General features: G+C 33.1%; 2 protein-coding genes across 3 annotated transcripts in view; one reads left to right on the top strand and one right to left on the bottom strand.

Moving 5' to 3' along the window:
• Positions 1-20,407, top strand: part of LOC133200206 (U3 small nucleolar RNA-associated protein 6 homolog) — a 65,499-nt gene that overhangs the window by 25,998 nt on the left and 19,094 nt on the right. The window lies entirely within an intron of this gene.
• On the bottom strand, positions 409-13,569 carry LOC133200207 (uncharacterized). 2 transcript variants are annotated; one of them, XM_061336012.1, is made up of 2 exons: positions 13,386-13,569; positions 409-2,167 (listed from the first exon to the last, which is right to left on the bottom strand). In XM_061336012.1, exon 2 carries the CDS (start codon positions 2,079-2,081, stop codon positions 1,098-1,100), a length of 984 nt encoding a protein of 327 aa, XP_061191996.1. In that variant the 5' UTR covers positions 2,082-2,167; positions 13,386-13,569; the 3' UTR covers positions 409-1,097. The 2 variants fall into 2 exon arrangements, with proteins under 2 accessions (XP_061191996.1, XP_061191997.1); XM_061336013.1 differs by lacking the exon at positions 13,386-13,569 and adding an exon at positions 4,762-5,037.

The following is a 20,407-nucleotide window of genomic DNA, read 5'->3' as shown; positions in this document are numbered from 1 at the left end:
CTGGCTCTATATGCTTGAAATATCCTTGTGCATTTTATATCTCCTACATCAAAAAGTCAATTTGGAAAAGATTAAATTTTATTGAATTTTAAATGATTTGTGAGTAACTTAGAAATGTTTAATTTTGTGCAAAAATACATATATTTTTTCATGGTTGACCAAGGAATGAAATTCCACACAGATGAAATTGATCACAATTTTTTTTTTCAAATTTAAACAGGGTGTGTGACGTGTCACACAAAAATGATATGATATTATACCCTGGTCTGGTACTTTGTGGTTTGTGTTTTAAATTTGCCTTGTGGTTTTTGAAATCGTGCTATAAATGCCAGCCTGCTTCACACTGCATTAACCTAATCCTCAACAGTCACATATGTCCATCAAAAAATAGAATAAAAAATCTACATAAAAAGATTTTCTCCTTATTTATTTCACGCTTCTTTATGAAGCAGAATAATTCCTTGTTTAAATAATTAACATAGAAATTATGAAAAATATACTCTCCATTCATCACTGCCACTCATTTCAAAGTAACATCACATTTACCTAACAACACTTTATGTTTCTTCTCCATCAGCATTAAAAAAAAAATCCTTTTAGTTTGTGTCTTTGAATAAAACATGGATTGTTCACTGGACAATCGTCACAAAGACTGTATTTTGATTGTCATCACAACCATTTACACAATTATATGTGAATTCCGGCATCGAAATAATATTGACGGGGAAGCAAAACATTCTATCTGAACTAACACATAGTGAAAGTAGATCATCAGACATTTTCTATTTATCACAGACTCGATCCTGCTGAATGGCCGGAAAACTGGCTTTTCTCCTTGCGGATTTCCAGAGGTTCGAAATTATATAGGATTTCTTGTTTGATTTTTTATTCTGCAGTCCACAGATTCACACAAATAAATAGTGTCAACAGCATGTACTTGCTTTGTAAGCTAAATGGATACATCCTGTCCGAAAATTGCACAAGGATTGCCTCACTGAAATAATCCTCTACTGAGAGAAAGATAAAAATACACACTGAACAAAATCACTTCCATTATCTCTCTATCACAATATTCCATTCAGAAAATACTCCATGTTTCATACAACAGAATATGACATTCTTGGAGTGTTTGCTGGGTAGTGATGGAGAGGGGTGTGTACCATCGCAGTTGTCATAGTCAGTGGTCGACACTGCTGAGAGATAGAAGGAATATGGTTGAGTTTAACATCTGTCTCTATTTGCTGCAGATCTATGGCCTCCGGGGTGCTTTTTCTGTAAGAGGGTTGTGGTGGTAGGAGATCTATGGTTGATGGCGATGAGTTACTGATGAATGTCATGGTAATAGGATCAAGTTTTGTACAGGTAGGGGATGGAGTTTGATGAATGGCGGATGAGGACCTTTCACAAGCTTTCCTCCTGGAGGAAGGGCGACTGTTTCTATGTTTAGACTGTCGACTAGAACTGCGATAAAAGTCGCAGTTGGAATTTGATCGGTGACTTGGACTGGGTTGTTTAGATGAACACCCTTGTTGCACAGTCATTGTTAGATTTTCTCTGTGAGATTTAATAGGTTTGAACAGAGGCATATCTTGAGTATTGCTATTTTGTGCACTATGTAAGTATTGTCCAGATCTGGAACTTCGAAATCCGGAGTCCTCGGAATCTGTGGATGATTGGGAATATGGTCGCTCTCTATCATATCGGTACTGCCCTTCACTGAGATCGGACATTCCACTATCATTACACGTTTGGTAAAGCTGAGGATTGTTTGGCTGGTCTGGTGATAATTCACCAGTTGCCTCATAAGCTTCATTGTCCCTCTCACTTAGTAGTCTATCCTTCTGTTTAAACTGTTTGGATTGTCTACTCCACATTGGTGGAAGTGGAGGGGGTGGGGGAGCGTAGGCTCCATGGAGTTTTCTCAACCGTCCATGTGGATCATGCTTCTTTGTCATAATTTCTCTGCGTATTCTAAACTTTTGCATGCAGTAGATGAAGACGATGAAGAGAGCGATGGTGATGATACAGGGAATTAGGATTCCGAGGAAAAAAAGATAATTCACGGTCATTGCATCGGTCATGCTGAGTGGCTTTCAGTAGTGTCTGTCCTGGACTTTTTAGCCATACTGTGAGGTCAGGCTGTGGTAAGGTTGTCTGAAACATTCACCTGGAGAAAGAACAGAAAAAAAGAATATAATCCCAGATTAGACTATCACAAGTTTATTGTCATCACAAAGTATAATGCTGATCTGCAAACAGATTACATGTTTAATCCAGCATTACTTAGGGTTTCAGAAAATACATGATAAGAAGATAGACCCTTATACAACCAAATCCTGATGGACCACAGCACATCCTTATTTGTGAAAAATGAAAAAAAATCATACTTGACCTATTTTAATAATTTTTTGAGCAGAGTAAAATATTTTTTTTGTCGTCAGTTATTGATACGGCCCATTCCCAATGCAAATTTACCTTTCAGAAGTGAAATTTACTTGTACAGATATGAGATTATATTTGAGATAAACCAATTAGATGGCTGGCTGCTTTTTAGATTCTTTATTTCTTTATTATGTGTTTGTCACATAATGCTTCTCCTCATATCTTAATGCTGCCTTCACTAATTTCTCCATCTTGCATCTGTGAATGGGAGTCATTTCAATTTCCAAATCAAAAGGAGGAGATTTAAGATTGTGCAGGCTTATGCATGGATTGGGTATTGAAATGTTTGTTGAGGTACCCAGGCAGAAAGATTTAACTGAAAATGTCTTGTGACCATAAATCTAATAAAGCATTGCAGAATAATTACACTGTACATCTCGCAGCCTAGTAAGTTCGGCAGGTGCTCGCTGACTAATTTCACCATGGGTATAAGAGCTAGACATAGGTTAGGGGGTGGAGGTCAGGGATAAGGGAGGGGTAGGTGAAAATGGGGAGCTTTAATTAGTTAATTTCTCAGGAAAATGCAAGTCTTTGCCTGACTAGATTGAAGTTTGATCGTATCATTTCATGTAAAGTTAGACAGGTTCTTTGTTGTAATGGGTATTACTACACTGCACATTGGAGTCACAGATAAACATCAGATGCATTATTTGAGAGTTTCATTTTCACTGTTTCATTGACGGCAAATACACGTTACGAATACCATGTAGCCTGGCAAATATTACACAAATTTATTCTTGTGAATATAATGCATAGTGTGCACAGTTTGGGTATATGACTTTAATGGAATGTTTTTAAAACAAAACACAGGAAAAGATCTTGTGATAAGATTTCACAAAAAAAGATATTTGAGTGCATTGTTTAAATGCAGGTTTGTTTATAGCCATTTATATTTCGGTATATGTTTTTCTCGTAAGGTGCTCTTGTAAGTTGCTTCTTTTTAAGTAAAAATACATAACTACAGAATTTTCTTCAATGCGTAATTGTAATTAATAACATTGAAAATATTAATTTACGTTTCCTTTCCTCAATTGAAAAAAGTCTGAATTTTATTTGAGCAACCATACTCAAGATTTTTTTCTGATAACTTTTTTTCTCCATGACTTTGGTAAAACGCAAAAAAAAAAAAAAAAAAAAAAAATAGAAAGGAAGAAAAAAAGGAAATTATTTTAAAACAGGATCGAGCCTTTTTATCTTTTATCTTCCATAAATAATGAATGTATTCGAAGCAAAACAGACAACAGTCCATTCCCTGAAGCCATGTAAACAAAGCAGATATGCGTTGTTTCCAGCAAGGGCTGTGAATTTTATCCTAATCTGTTGTAAGCTCTTCCCTTTAGATCTATGTTTGGTATACAAAAACTTTTTTCTTGCACTGACACACACAGCAATCTTAGTGTCAAGAAATTGTCTCTCCTCATGCAAAATTTTTTCTTCATTTTTTTTTCTTGCATACAAAGACTTTTTATCCAATTTAGTAGGATGATAGGACAAAAATTAATGAATTTTTTTTACCTGTCATATTTTATTAAAGATGATTTGAAATTGCTTGACAACCTTATTGTTAGGGTACCATCAGATGGGCCATTGTTCAGGAGGCGGTTTTTCATTTCGTTTCTCGATTTAACAATTATTTGTCTTTTATTTTCATTGCGATGGTTACCCCATTACCTTGTTCCTTACAGAGTATGAAAATTTGGAGGGTTTAAATGTAATTTAATCTGGGAGACATTGTTAGAACATTTTTCCTTTCGGGGAGGCGAGTCTTGAAAAAGTGCTGTTGACTTTGCCATTACAAACTGTTTGCACAAATTTAAATCTAAAATCCTACATAATAACCAGCTTTTGTGTGAGAAAGCAATGCTCTCATATTTGGAAAAAAATTCAAGGCTTTTTCTCTTGTTTTGTTTGAGTCGCATTGAAGAAAAACCTTTTCAATTTACACTCTGTTCGTAAACTTTTGCATTTCTAAAACTCTCTCCCATTATGTGATAAGATTACAATAAAAACATTTAAATAAATCGCTAAAGAATCTGTGTTGAAAGTCTTAGTTTTTGTCGGTATTTAGTTCAAATACATTTACACATGAAGCACTGCACCTACACCAGAAATCATCCATTTTATTCATGATTTTGACTTTGTTAAACAACTGATCAATCAAATGTATCGACTTCAGATTTCAGATCCAGTTCTCTCCTTTGTTAAGGAATCACCAACCGTCCATGGCAAATGATCAATTTGATTTCATTAACCTACTTAATTTGAGGCAACTTCTTAATTACTCATTTCCTCAGTTAATGAAAAGTAAACAAGTCTTACCTGAATTTTTTACATTTATAGATCAAAAATTAAGAAGCAGTGAGTATCCCCTGACTTTTAGATCCAGTGTTTTTGTAACATGGTAGAAATCTGACATGCTTTTCCTCAAACAGAAAACTATAACGCCAATCAATACAGTCTACCTATATATCCACAATAGTGTTAAAGTCTCGAAGGATGATACATGAATGAATGCTCCACTCAGCAAGTCCAGAGCAACTGAAAACGATCCATGCGCGTCTCTTGTTCATGCCCCTTTAAAACACGCTACCTTTGGCACCTAGACTGTGCGTTGTGACGTTGTGTTCAGTGATAAATGGTACACAAGGTGATGTCTAAAAATACTCCTTAAAATCTTATCTTTTCGATCAGACTAATTTTTCAAAACTTTATTCACTTGAAAATCCAGGTAAACATTTTGTAGAGAGAGATGATATCATGGTTTTAAAAGACATTTGAACTGCTTTGACATATCTTAATTCAATACCCGATTTAAAAGTCAAAAAACCAATTGAGATAAAAAGAAATCTTTCAGAATTAAGATGGACTTCTGGTAAAATAAATTTTCACCCATCCCTCTTTTTTTTTTTTATTTTTAGACTAAAGACTGTAGCACTGGTTAGGCTGGTTAAGCAGTAAATACAATACTAACAGTGCATGAGAATACACTGCTACCAAATGATTATGTGTATTACATAAATTATTACAAACAGTAATTAGTCATAAAGATTCAGTCCACCTGGAACCCCTTGGGCCATACAGTTAAGCCCAGTTCTCACCTGCACAATTTCGTGAAGGCAATAGGTTCTCATTAGGGATAATTTCTCAAAAGTTTGTGAAGAATCAATATTTGCAAAAGATCTATATTCTGGACATTGTACACAAACTGTGTTTGCAGTCTGGTACACCCAAACAAAGACGAAACGCTATACCCTGAATGATGTTTTTCAAAAGAGAGAAAACATCTTTTAAATCAGTTTAACAGTAGCTGTTGTATTTGGATAGTAAGCTCAGTATGACTAGAGAACTGATTTAATTTTATTGAAATCCCCTCATATATTTTCACACATTATAACCCTGTGTGTTTTGTCTGGTTGCAAATCTAACAAGTTCTTTTTTCCCTCCCAAGACTTGTAGCTGTGTTACCATTGTAAGAAACATCATGGTATTGATTGTGAAATGGCCTCATTGATTGCATTAATGTTTGTGTAAACATTTTGATAAGAAAATAGGCTTAGCCCGTTGAATTTTGATAAACCATAGAATCCCCTCTCTTATTTGGCAGCTCTCTGATTGATTTTACTTAATTGGTTTTGATTGATACGAAAACAATTTGGTCAGTCTTAACAACAAATTTATAGGGTCTATTTGGGGCCATCAGAACTTTATTTGGGAAAACTTTTACCACTTTAAACTTCAATTGAATAGATTTAATTAATTGATTTAAGGCTTTTCTTTGGTAAGTGAAACCTTGTTTTATCAGGCCGATCTCTTGCTCCTGGACAATCTGTCACATTTTAGCTGTTTTGACAACTATAGTATGGTCACTTAGTCTCCGTAATAAAAGTCTGAAAGTGATTCATGAATTTATATCCTCCTTTATTCACAAATCAAAAACCAAAACAATTAAACCTCAGGAAATTCAGAATTGGGTAGATTAGAAAGAATTGAAAAGAAAATCTAGCCATGAACTTACCATAATGTAAGGAAATCCTTCATTCGCCGCAGTAATTAAAGAAAAATATCCTGAGTGCATTAGATATAACTTTGACACCACGTAAGTAAACTTCCAGAACTACTTTAGACTATGTAGACGTAATCAGATGTGGATCTGAGTGGTCTACAAACAGAAGGAGGAAGCAGAACTGTAGGTATTACTATTAGCCTCATTATCAGGACTTGGTCAGTTTTGGGAAGTACCTGTGAAAACAGGTAGACAATCACTCCAGAGGCTACAAACAGCTGTTATTATGTCACTCAAACTAATAGTACATAGTGTCAAGGCATATTACTGCAGTCAGTTCTCTCCCCTTTGATCTTTGGGGTTATCTACCTCGATTATTCAGACTAGTTAGTCCAGATAGACTGGTCAATTAAGACAGAAGAAATTGGATTATTCTGATCTTATTATCTGTCCAAGACACTTTTAGTTATTTATGAAGGCTTCATCATGCATTGCCTTATGTAATTATTATATCACAGAAATTTTATTGGGCAATTTACTAGATATCAAATTTTGCAAGATATCAAGGAGATAAAACTTTTAGCACTTTTCAAGCCTATGTAAAATTTGAATGCCTTTTTGTGAAGTTGATGAATTATGTAATACAGTATGTTTGGAGAAAATTAGTTTCTGCTTTGATATTATGTGATATGTATCTTTTAAATATGCAAATCAGAAATTCTATCTCTCATGTGGTGCTTGGAGCTATGTCATGTTTTTGTAGATGAAACTGATCAAAGAAGAAAGATAAAAAGAAACATGGATTTCTTAAAGAAAATACCTTGTCCAGGCATTTTAATTTGATATGGGACTCTTTTCTGCAATGCCTTAGTCTGAAGTGAATTTTGTTTCACTTATTCATGTAATATTCTCAAGAGTCAAGATTCAAATTAGTTTGAAAAGCATAATTTTTTGGAAAGAATATTTTATTTTTACATAAAAAATGGATTTTGAGGAGAACAGTTGATTTACAGTTAAACTTCTTTTTTGACCTTACTTGACTTTAAATTGCCTTGTTGAACTATACCGGCAATTTGTGCTGGGCGTTTGACACTGTGAGATAATTGTGGGTTGTAACAATATTTTTACAGTACAAACTATAATTACTGCTCAGAGCTTTTAAGAGTGGAGGGACTACAACAATGTCATAAATTTATCACACAAAAAAGGAGACCCTATCTGGGGACAAAGTCAATAAAAAAATAACTTGTTTGTCCATTCATCCCTTATTTCTCTTACACCGGGCCAGCTCGACAAACGTCTTGAATTACAAGGAAATGCTTTTGATATTAAATGAAACATCGAAGTTTGTTTTATAAGTTCTTGTACAGTTAGCCTTTCTTTCTAAGATGTGTTGCTAATATATGTCTAAGGGTAGAGAATCATGTTTATTGTTTATTTTAATTTATGAATACTAAGATTGATATAAATTTAGAAGTCATCTTTGGATTTTTGTTTACCTGCAGTGTTAGACAATTGTATTAATTTTCAATTTGTAAAGGCTTAGAGAACTGGATATTTATAAATAAAAAATGAAGCCTGTCTGTTAAAGAATGTAACCATATCAACACATAGCCAGTCTCACTTTGATCTTGCATATCATGTGACACCAATACACCAATAAAACACAAGGATGTTTAAACCTGTTGAATGTAGATCAGCACCTTAGTGTATAAAATACCAGACCACATGGCCACACCTAGTATTACTGACTCCATGTCCAATTAAAAATAGTTTAGATACACACAATTAAGAGGGGCCCAAATAGACTTCCAAAATATATACAGAAAGTGTTTTAAAAAAATACAGATTTTTCTTTCTGCTGCATTTAAAAAAAAATATTATTATTAAGATTATTGTTATGCATTCTCTAAAATTAATTTACTAGATTAATATCATCTATTTTGGGAAGGTTATATGGTAATTGTATTTAATCTAATGTCCAATTTTAAGTGCACGTCAGTGTTTCATGTGGAAAATTTTAAGCCATTGAATCATATTTTCAAAGTTATCAGCCATTGTCATCCCTCACAGAATATTAGAGATAGTGGGAGGCAATAAGCTACCCTATCATACAGAGTTATAAATACCATTAATGATTGTAAAAGAAGGAGATTATGTAAGTTTTTCATCATGAAGACCCCACCACCTCCCTGATCACAGCAACATAGAAGAGAAACAAGTTTAGGGCCTTAGAGCTAGTAATAATCAGGGCATTCCAAGATAGAAGGACATTCTCTAGTTATTACAGAGGTTCCACAGATTGATTTAGTCAATAGTGTTATGACATGTTACTGAATTGTACTGCAATAGTGCTATTTCTTAATTAAATATATTTGGTGAAATTGGTCCTTCAGGAATGCTAGTGTGTTCTGTCAAAGGATACAGATTGAGAAGAGAAAGAGTTTTAAATATCTGGCTGTCGAGACAAAGATTTTTAGAGACTGACGTCATGTGGCTGTTATTGTGATTAAAAATCACAAGTATTTGAAGTTTTAACCCTTGTCTGAAATCACTTAACCACACGAAACTCTTGATTTCTGCTTTAGTCTCATCAATAAAGATTAATGCACATAACACAAAAATGTTCTCGCAAATGAATTCTTTATCAGCAAAGATAAATTGATATTTGTGTGAAGTTGCCTTCCTGTATATGGAGGTATCAGTAGATAATGTCCCAGCAGGGAGGGACTAGATATCAACCACCACCAAAACAGGTACGCCGCACAGCAGGTACCACATTTAACTCCACTGTCTATCTGGTAGCAGCTAGGGCCACGTTTAATCAGTACCAGGCAACACGGACCACCAGGCCTAAGTTCCTGGAGACTGTTACCAATGACAGTCTCATCACAGACAGAGAATTCTGTCAGGCCTTATCTTATTAGATCTAGCATCACCAGGTAATTTGTCTGTTGCTGATATCATCCATCTACCCATGACAGAGGTGTAGAAATCTATAGGTCACATCAGAGATAGCTACAGTCATAAAACCCCCCTTCTTATCACAGAGTACAGGGCCGGGGGTCAACTCAGGTGAAATTTAGACGCCTTTTGTGGAATTTCATTATGAAGGATGCACTCACACCCTTGAGTCCTACCATTAGACAAGCATTTAACACCCCCCCCCCCCAAATTTGTAGACTTAGGGGCTCATAAATGTAGAAGCATAAATATAATACTGTCTTAAATTGATCCTTCAAAATGAAATGCTTTGAAATATGCTAGGTACATTATCTGTTTCTTTTCTCAACTCAACAAGAGGACTTCATAATTTATTTAGTTGGCTTAAATAAAGGAAATATACCAAATTTGAATAATTTCAGCAATTAATTTAAAATATTTTTATCTATTTTACATATTAAATATTGAAAAGGAATACTCAATGACATATAATTTTTTTTTTTGAAAGCAGAAATCTATTTGATTAAAATTCAGAATGATGGAATTGAAGTTAAAAAAGAAATAGAAATATTAAAAATCGAAAGATTCTAGGAATTTTTTTCACTTTAAATTAGAAAAAATATTATGTATCTTTTTGGCAATTATAAAGTTTGTGACATAATCAACAGCTGTACACACATGCAACATTCAAAATGTTGAACACCCAGAATTTTTATTTTTAATGTTTTCTCTAAATCTGAACTGTTTTTATTGTGTGGACTCTAGTCCTTTTTTTTTTTTTTTTAAATTAAATGGGGTGATTTAGCAGTTTTTTGTGGACACAGTCTGCTTAAGTAGTTGTGTTGGTTAGGCTTACCAATAAGTAGTTATGTTTTGTGTTAGTGAAACTTGTATCTAACACTATAAAGAGTGCAAGCAGCCTGCAGACATATATTCTAACCTTTACTGTTTAATTTGGAATTGATTTAATGGTCCAGAATAGATTGTCTGAAATGTTTTTTGCCCACTGTGTGAAGTAACAAAACAATAATGAATATAGTAAACAAAAAGAAGGGCATTTATTAGTGTGTTCTGTTGATAATTCTCTTTGATATAACCCGACAGGTTTTTATATCATTTTCTAGTTCTCACATGGGTAATATTTGCTAATTGCTGTTTACGATTAATTTGACTACTTCAAATATATATGCTTAAAAGTAAAACCACAGCTTTTGTTTGCAGGACAATTTGTTTTCTATAAAAGACATGGTTTACTTATTTGTGCAAGGTTAATGTAAATATCGAACAGGAATTAATAAGACAGAAATAAAATTTAGATTTGTGTGAAATGTCAGAACAGTTTCCTATGTGTAACAATAGTTATTGCTGTAGACGTCGGTAATCAAAGAACGAGATAATTGGTATTTTTTTTTAAATGTTATAAATAATATATCAAACAAATTGATAAAATATTTTTTGGAGCAAATACATTTTTGTTTAATGGTATGATTTTTCCATCATATCCTTTTTAAATTTGCGCATTTTTAGTGAAACTGTTGAAAAAAGGACTGGAAACCAACATGTCAATTTGATTGAAGTTTCATATTATAAACATGAAACATACTGAACCTTTAAAAAATAGAGTGTGCTATTTGCAGTCAATGATTTAGAATTAATTTGAATTGTTTATTTTTAAAGACTGGAATGTTGATTCCACCAATTACCGGTATCTGAAAATTGATAAAAGAGCAACATTTTTCTGACAGAAGGCTTATATGAATTATTTAGTTTTAAAACTGAACATGGAGTTATGGACTATTTAAATGTAAGGGGATCTTCTGGACCCGTTATACCCAGTAAGAGAGTCAAAATTGAAAATAGATTTTAAAATTTCATGCAGAGCAATTAGCTATTATAATATACAGCAGCTTTCAATAAAATTATATTGACAGCTTCTGAACTACTACAGGCCTATTGATTTTTTATTTTATTGTGGTTAGCAAAAATATGTATAGATTTAGATGAAACTAAACTCCCTGTTACCTAAGCCGACCTTACATCAGGAATAAAAATGACACACATTCCATAAGGATGTCGTCACACAGGTGAAAGATTACCTGGGCCAGCAGGTGTCGGGGAGCGGGGGTCGGTCGGACACTGAAAGACGATCAATCTCCCAGCCCAGACACTAGGGGTGACATTGTCGTTTTTCAAAAAATGCAGATAAAAAGATGAGAGGCTGATTTAGCATCCGAGCCTTTTAGGTGCTGACAGAATATGCATTAGATTCACAGTTGGACTAGACGATGATCTACTATATTAGGTTCCAACTTCAAGGAACCTCTAAGTATCTTTGCTTACTAAGGGGTGGTAAAAGGATACTTCATAAAAGGAATTAATTAAGGTAGCATATGAGAATTTATGAGATTTTTTAAGTACAAACCATTGAAAAAAAGAGTTATTTGTTAAAAGTGAGTCTGATATATAATATTTAGAGAGAGAGAGAGAGAGAGAGAGAATTTGCCTATAGTAGTAATTTTTATTTTGCTTTAAAGAATGCTTGAAAAACTAGGAACTATTTAAAATTTTCACAATAAGTTAGAAATTTTTTAGTAAAAATCTAGAGAAAATATTAAATGATTTTTGAAAAGCATCTGGTACATGTCAGATGCTATTACATAGGTGACTTAATTGTAATCAGGCAAACTGGACCCTGCGAGTTACCATGATGACATTTTTCCAAACCAGTCTTGTCATTTTTTTTTTTGCACTTTTGATATTTTGATTAATGTAAAAACAGAGAATCTACTTAAACAAGAGCTAATTTATCAAAAATAATTTAAAATGACATAACAAAATTTATATTGCTGTAAATTTGAAATACTGAATGTGTCAATTTATCAGACAAAAAAAGAAAAGATTAAATGTAGCTCTATTTTTCTTGGCAGTACTTTTAAAATGGAGCAAATTCTTGACTTAAGAGTTGGAGTTGCACTTTTCAATTTAATTTGAGCAGAATTAATATTTATTTCATTATCTTGAGCTTGAAATATTTCTAACTCAGTGGGTCGTTTCTTGGAGACATTAGTATTTCATAGATATTTTAATCCTTTAGTATTTTGCTGTCTGCATTAGTTAGTTAACAAAAACCTCCATTTTTTTTTTTCAAAAGAAAAGGCTTTATTGATGGTTAAGTTTATTTTATTTTATCTTGTTCCTCCAAATAGCATTCTTTATGGTGCCTTGTGTGCATAGATATTATATACCAAGATAAATATGCAGGCAATTAATTGAAACAGCTTCCAAATATCTCAGAAATTCATATAATATTAAAATCAAGAATTGAAATGGGGAAATTTTTATGTTAAAAATGGTTATATTATATTAATCAAAAATTAATATATATATTTTTCAATTTGTTCATTTGTATCACATTTGAATAATTGAAATATTTGAAGAGTTTTTATTCATAGCGTGTTAGAATTAATTTTTTTCTTTTTTTTTTCTTTTTTTTTTTACCATCAAGACAAGTAAATAATATATTTTCCTATTATTTTATATTTTTTTTTATATAATGAAGATTTTTCTTAGAAACAGGTAAAAATATTCCTATATCTATAATGATAAAAAACTCCAAAAGTTATAAATAATTTTTTTTTTTGAGCAATAAAGAAGCTGCTGACTGCATGCATACTCAGCAGGTTTGATATAACAATGTTTTATTGCCTCTTTCCTGAAGTAATAGGTAGTCATATTTATTTTTTATCATATTGCTTTACCAGTTTCTCTCTGATTTAATTATACACAACAAATTGCACAGATTCTGTGTCCATTGCCTGAAATCCAATCATTTAACTACAGCTATAAACAGCTCATAAAATTCAGCAATTCCTGTCCTTGGAAATTGGCAGCAAGCTTCATCAGCCCAAGAAAAAACTGCAATCTATAATTACCTTACAACAAGACATTCTATAATCCTATTATACAGGTTCCCCCTGACTCGGGAGACCTTATTTACTTGGTGATAGGGGGGTCCCTCCGAGTACACTCCCATTATGTGTATCACTAGGCCAGGTAAACTATACGTTCAGTGGTCCACAACAAACTAAAAACTGTCCATTGTCCCTGTGAAATGACCTTACATCACACTGTACATTTTACATGGAGTAAACTGTTGGTAATCTGAAACTAAGATGGCATGACTGCAACAACGTCAAGTCAATCAAAGGGATAAAACACACCTCTTGAGAAACAACCAACCAATCAGTGCTGATGAGCAAATAAAAATCAATTTCTTATGTAAATACCATCGATATCTCTCCCGATATTGAACTCTGAAGGGGTGGATGTGTATATCCAGGTACTGTTTGATTTTCAGATTAAATGTGTATTATGGTCTGCAATTTTCCCCTGCAGGCCATTTGGATAACCCAGAAAAATTATAAGACATGAAAAATAAACATCTTTTCTTAATCACCCAAAAATAAAGAAATAGGAGAATTATATTTTCCTGTCTGAAGTGCTTCTAGAAATGGAGTATTTATTTTGTGCCTTTGATACTTCAAACACAGTTCATAAATCATTTAAGTTTCTCAAGAGAAACTTTTCTCACACCAATCTATTGACATATTATTTGATAACCTGTGTAAAAGTGATATAGAATTGTTAGAAATTGAGTTCTTAAACAGTAATGCCATACATATTGTCCCATCTTGTGTGAAATGTACACAAAAATTTATCCCCAGAAACATTATCATCACAATGTTGTTTTACATTGGGTGAGAAATGACAGAAATCTCACACCTTCTTTATATTAAAGCTCAATGTCTGATGTAAGATCACAAAATATAAAAACATTTACTATAATGTAAAATCAATCCCTGAATCATCAGTAAAATTTGATTTTGACACTGTAAATTCATTTATATAAAATTTTAAGGCATATGTATGTCTGAAAATTCTCAAAGATGTCTTTGTGCAGGTGTAAGAGGGTCTTTAGTTATATTAATGCATTCAGGCATTCAGAGATGATAATTTGATTATATTTCAATGTGAATTCATAAAGATGTTTGCTGGGAAAAATAAATTTGGACACAAAAGTTTCTATATTAAATCAAAGTTTCTGTATTAAATGAAAACCTCATGTTTGATGTTTTATACATTTTTCAATTCGAAGGAGGTACGTGCCATAATTCCATATTGATTTTCTGTGGTCTCCATATTACACAGAGTGGTGGTTGTGAAAATTTATGTCAATAGACTCCCCTCAATAAGTGTCTGCAATATTGAAAGAAAAAAAAACTTTTTACAAAATCTCTTATGCCCACACTTAGCTGAGGACAATTTATTTGAAGATCTACATTTTAAATTTGAATAAAAAATTGGACATATGTGTCATTTTAAATCAAAATCAGGATTAAATTACAGACTTAAATCAAGAAATTCAGCACAGAATAGGGGAGGCTAGGCCACTGTTTAATCAAGGGGAGATAATTTAGTAATTTGTTTGGACTGTGCATGAAGTGTGGTTTGGTTTGCACATAAAGAAATCAGGCTGAATGGTTCAATATCAACATGCTTCACTATCAACAATGTTGACAAAGTGTCATGTGCCAAAAAATACCTTAATATGTACAGAGAAGGGTGTTTGGTTTAACTGTTTGCTTAATGTTATCATTCTTGTTGTCTACAGGGGGAAAGTGATATACTCTGCATAAGGCTTGATAAAAATTGAATTCAATACACCTAATTAATGGGACAATAAAAGATAACTGCATTATTTAATCGACTTTGACCAAAAAAAAAGCATTCTTATCTGTCCTAATAAAAGGGAATGGAAGAGGGTGTATTCACTTAACAAAACTCAACCAAAAAATCTCTATTCGTGTACAAGTAAATGCATGTTGGTATGTGACTGTGTAGGTCGGAGTACGCATTATATGACATTCCATGCATTTTATTTCAGTGCAGATCAAAATTTGTGGATTTTCAGTGTAAGACAGTATGGGTGTAACTAATATCTAAAAAGCAGTGGGGCAGTGGGGCTGTATCTAATAACCCAATAATAGCTGCAATGGAGAAATGCCAACAGCTGAGTTATCCCCCTTACAAGTTCTCTCCAATAATCCACCTGCTGGGGAGAGAGATAGAATGTCTGAATTAAAGGATTTCCTGACTGACTCTAGCAATTAAAATAGAAATCAGAGTCCAAGATTAATATTTGATGGGAATCAATTAGATTTGACACCCAAGGGATTTTTTTACTCCTTCAATAAATGTTGAAATTAATATTAAGCTGCATTTGTGCTTGGCTAGGTGAATAAACTGTTGTTAGACAGATAGAATATGGTACATGTATTGCTGTTTAATTAATTTGGAGTACCTGAGTGTTCAGTGAGTTATAATGCATTTATAAAAAGACAGGTAGTAGATTTACCTTGGGGAAGAAATATAACAATTTAAGATGGAGGATATTGTCCAATGATCTGATTTCCAACTTGGATTACATTTGACTCAAAATGAAGTTATATTCCAATCCAGATTAATTGTTACATAGTTAGGGAAAAAGAGAGACTCCAATTTCTATTGAAATAACAATTGTGGTGTACAGTATATGGAGGACATCTAAGATCATTAGCTTGCAGACAGTTCAAGAGAAAGTGGTTCCTTTGTTACAAAGAACTTGCAAGACCGTACAAGTCCATAAACAGACTCAGAAACAAGGTTAATGAAGTCATGAAAGAAGGTGGCAGTAGAGACTGCTAGAAGCCATACTGTACAATGAATTACCGTAATACCATCTATAAAGAAAATTGCATGGCCTGTCATATAATTAAGACTTCTGTCAGTAATTGAATTTAGCAATCAAGGGAAAAAGAAGATAAAGTGACTGTGTAAATAATTGACAGGTAATTAATATTTACCATGGTATAGTGGTGTAGAGAGCAGGTATCTCTTAGATTATGGGGAAACACTATAGTGCCATGGTAAACTGCAATTTCCCTGAAGGAAAATTTCCTGACAAATTTACAAATTTTGCAATGATTAGAAAGTTGAAAAGTACAATTTCTTCTGGGTACCTCATCTGTTTTCATCACTGCCATTTGAAGGCTGGGTGAATTAAATTGGATAATTTTTCAGTTGTTGATCAACCCTTGAAATTAGCTTATGCAATCCCATTCTGAGTTTACTGTTTGAAATTGAGATATATTGATTGGCTCTTCAACTCAAAACAAATTGTCCACAAGAGTAATTTGGAACACTGAGGTATATGGTAATTGACCCAACAAAAAATTTGGGATTCCTAGATGGAGTCTTTTTTTTGAGTTTGACAGTGTTTTGCCAATATTGCATTCAGTTTGCCAAAACAACTTGAAAGTTACATCATACAAAGAAATTTTCAAAGTAAAATTTTAATTGTTTACTAATATTGCACAAACATTTACATAGCATATACATTTGAAGAAATCATTCCTTGTTTCCATTATGTGTATTGCATCAATGTAATGATGCCTGTGAATTAAGTAGATAAAAAGTACCATATAGATGACAAGAATGGGGTATGAAAAAATTGAAACATTTAGGTCACAGACCTGGATTTTAAAAATGGGAATGTGATGATTTAAAATTTTTTTGGTCAATTAACAGCCAGAAATTTGGGATAGTATTTGGTTTGGACATGAGATGGGTTAATCCGAATAATGTCTGTATAGCTACACCAGAATTCACACCACCGGACATCCAAACCTTCTTAATGCTGGATTAGGCACTCAAAATGTCGGGGTATGAATTACAGTAGTGATAATTGTAACATTGAATAAAAGTGAAGGTTTCTAAAGGAAACACCATTGCTCCAGTTTAAGAAATCTGCTCTCTACAGTCGGGTGGGCCAGATAATTATTTTTGATTGAATTAGAAAGAAAGATTCAGGACGAGGTCTTTTTGTGTCAGTAATGGGGGTAAGGTGTTTATGGCTGTTCAACAGAGGAAAAACACATAGGAGATGACGTTAATTATTTTATCAACAGAAAAAATCGAAAAACCACAACCAGTTTTTCCTTTGTCTCAGATATGTCTCTGGGGTTTTTTCTTGCCTGAAGAACTATGATAAATGTCATGCCCCCATTAAAAACTAATACAATTACATCCATATGAAGAATAAAGATCTTTTTTGTTTTGTGTCCGGATTAAAGGGTTTAGTCTGATATTTTGATGGTGCACAATGACAGAAAATTGATTTCATGTCATTAATTCAAAATTTAAGCATTATTGATGGTTAGCAGATCCAGATCTAAATAAATAGAAAAGAAGATAACTTGGAAAGAAACAATTGGCTCTAGCGTGGCCCTGAATGCCTAGAATCCGGACTCTGTCTAAGCTTGACTTCCTGATGGCGACGTTAAACAGTAGCGACAATATTCATCATTCCAGATTCCTAGTATTCAAATGTAATTTCTGTGAATATGAAGATTAATTTGATGTATTTTTTCACTCTTTATTTCATTAAGAAAACAGCTCTCTAGAAGCTGACAAGTAATGAATTAGAGTTATACTCACTGAACAACAGAGATTTTTTTTTCTTACTGATTACGGAGACAGAAACTCCTGAATGACATTGTTCATTTAAAAACCAATTAAACCTTATATACATTTTTACTGAAATATTTTCTAGGAACTGTGGAGTCATTAATTTAATGTTGCTTATTTTAGTCCTATATTGAGAATTGCAGCTGCCTGTGTTCTCTTGACAACAATGTCTTATTCAATTCTTGTCAAAAGCCTTTCAATAAAATTCACAAGATAATAGCATTACATGATGGCATTATGTTGCTTCTTTCTGTGAAAGCCCTAAAGCATCTCCTGATAGACTTTTGTGGGCATCCATCAGCTGGGATGGTGATTGAAGGGGATGTAGCATTTCATTCAATGAAGCCCTTGGGGTGTACAGCTTTCTTGCTAGTACTCACATTTCAGACTTTATTGGTCAGCTAAGCTGCCTGCTCCTCTTTTCAAATCAGTCTTTGGTAATAGAATGGACAGCATGAAAAAACATTTCCATTTATAGAATTGATTTATTGGTCACTTGTGAATTAAAATGTTTTTCTTATGCAGTGTTCATAATGAGAACTGATACATTCTAGAATTTTCTGTACAGTACAATGCATCATTTTTGACATGACAAAAATCTCTTTTACAGTCTTTTATTCAGTTTTATTTTCTAGAGATAATCAGATAAAAGATCCCATGAGGAAAGCTTTCTTTTGCTATTTTGTAATTTGTAAAGGTTTAAGAGAAGCAAGTGCATACTCTATTCTGTAATTTGCAAAGGGTTAAGAGAAACCTTGCTTAATACACTAATATAGTGTCTAATTTGGTTTGAAAATTATTTCAAATTATAAACCTGTATTTTAATGATTTTTCAATAGGTCTTGATAAAAAGCATTGCCAAACAGTGCTTGATACTGAACCTGCTAATTTTATATATTTTGGTTCAATGGATAGAAGGAATTTTCTTAGATTTATTCCTAAATGCTCATATCTTGACCTGAAATGCTAAAAATTGCACTAGTGCATTTTCCTTATCTCTCTACATGTTGTAAGCCATGGTTAGCTACTGTGGTTTCATCATTATTCGTGGAACACCAATTTTCGTGGATTTCGTTGTTAAGTCCATCCACGAAATCAAATGTTCATCGAAGTTTGGTGCCTCCATTTTGATTTATGATAAACCTTTAAAATGCCCATTCCGACTTTCGCATATATACTTTAATACCCCCCCCCTTTTCCCAACAGATTGACTTTATAAACGTATTTTATCATTTTAAGAATATCTTTTAAAAAGAGGAAAAAATACTTTTTAGATAATTATCAAGGCTTTTTGAGTAAAAATGTTTTAATATTCTGCACGGAGATAAACAAACAACACGTAGATCTGTCAACGCGGTGCATATATACCAATCAGTGGTATTACCCCCAAAGGATGACAATCAGGCGTAAATGTGTTGAATTTGTTATTCTCAACAATCTAACAGTCCAACCCCCATTATCACCTGCACAATGAAAACAACAAATTATCTTTTAATAAAAGTTCCAATAGAAATAATTAATTACTCAGTTCAAAAAAATTCATACCAATTATCAACACAATTTAATGCTTATTTGACTTTTATCGTGTTGTTTAGAAACATTTTTTGTTAAACATGACATAACGGGTATGTATGTTGCAAAAGTCCTGCCATTTCGAAGCCCATCACGGCTTAATTATTTGTTGTCCATTTTGCATTTTTAAGCGCAAAGTCATATCCAGCGAGCGTGGATGTGTTTGTTCGGCGATCTACAAACAAGGTGGTCTGGATGTCTCTGTCAAGTCCAGAAACACACACCGTGCATGTGAAAAATAAGTAGCTAACAGCATTTTCAAAAAAAAAGTACTTAATTGTTGTTGTTTTTATGTCCTGCTGCCAAACTTAACTATCGTCCGTATACACATATGCGCCTAAAAGATAAAATTCAAATTGGCTTAATATTTTGAGATACTTGCACATCTTTTCCCTGAATAAATAAACTGAACGCTGAATAATTAAAAGTCTTTTTATGCCCCGCCATGAATATGGCCGGGGCATATAGTGTTTGTCATGTCCGTCTTCCGTCCTTCTGTCCTTCCGTCTGTCCTTCCGTCACACTTTGCGTTTAGCTCTGTTCAAAGCTCAGTTTCAAAGAAACTATCCAAGATATTTTTATCAAACTTCATATGCTGATAGATATTGATGAGGGCTATGCAACTGCATCAACATTTTTTGACCTTGACCATTCCTTTGACCTTGACCTCACTTTTCTTAAATAAGTTTTTAGCTCAGTTTTAAAGATACCATTCAAGATAGTGTAATCAAACTTCATATGTTGATACATACTGATGTAAGCTATTCAATTGCATCAACATTTTTTTTACCTTGACCTTTCTTTTGACCTTGACCTCACTTTTCTTAAATTAATGTTTAGCTCTGTTTTAATGAAACCATTCAAGATATTTTTAACAAACTT

This window comes from Saccostrea echinata, unplaced genomic scaffold (assembly GCF_033153115.1).
Source record: "Saccostrea echinata isolate AGI-Se365-2 ecotype Australia unplaced genomic scaffold, CSIRO_AGI_Sech_v1 ptg000037l, whole genome shotgun sequence".
Taxonomy (NCBI): Eukaryota; Metazoa; Mollusca; class Bivalvia; order Ostreida; family Ostreidae; genus Saccostrea; species Saccostrea echinata.
The sequence above is the reverse complement of the archived record's forward strand: the minus strand, read 5'-3'. Positions and strand labels throughout refer to the sequence as shown.

What these genes read in the sequence shown, in the direction of transcription:
- LOC133200207 (XM_061336012.1), bottom strand. Translation starts at nt 2,081, where the DNA reads ATGACCGATGCAATGACCGTGAATTATCTTTTTTTCCTCGGAATCCTA.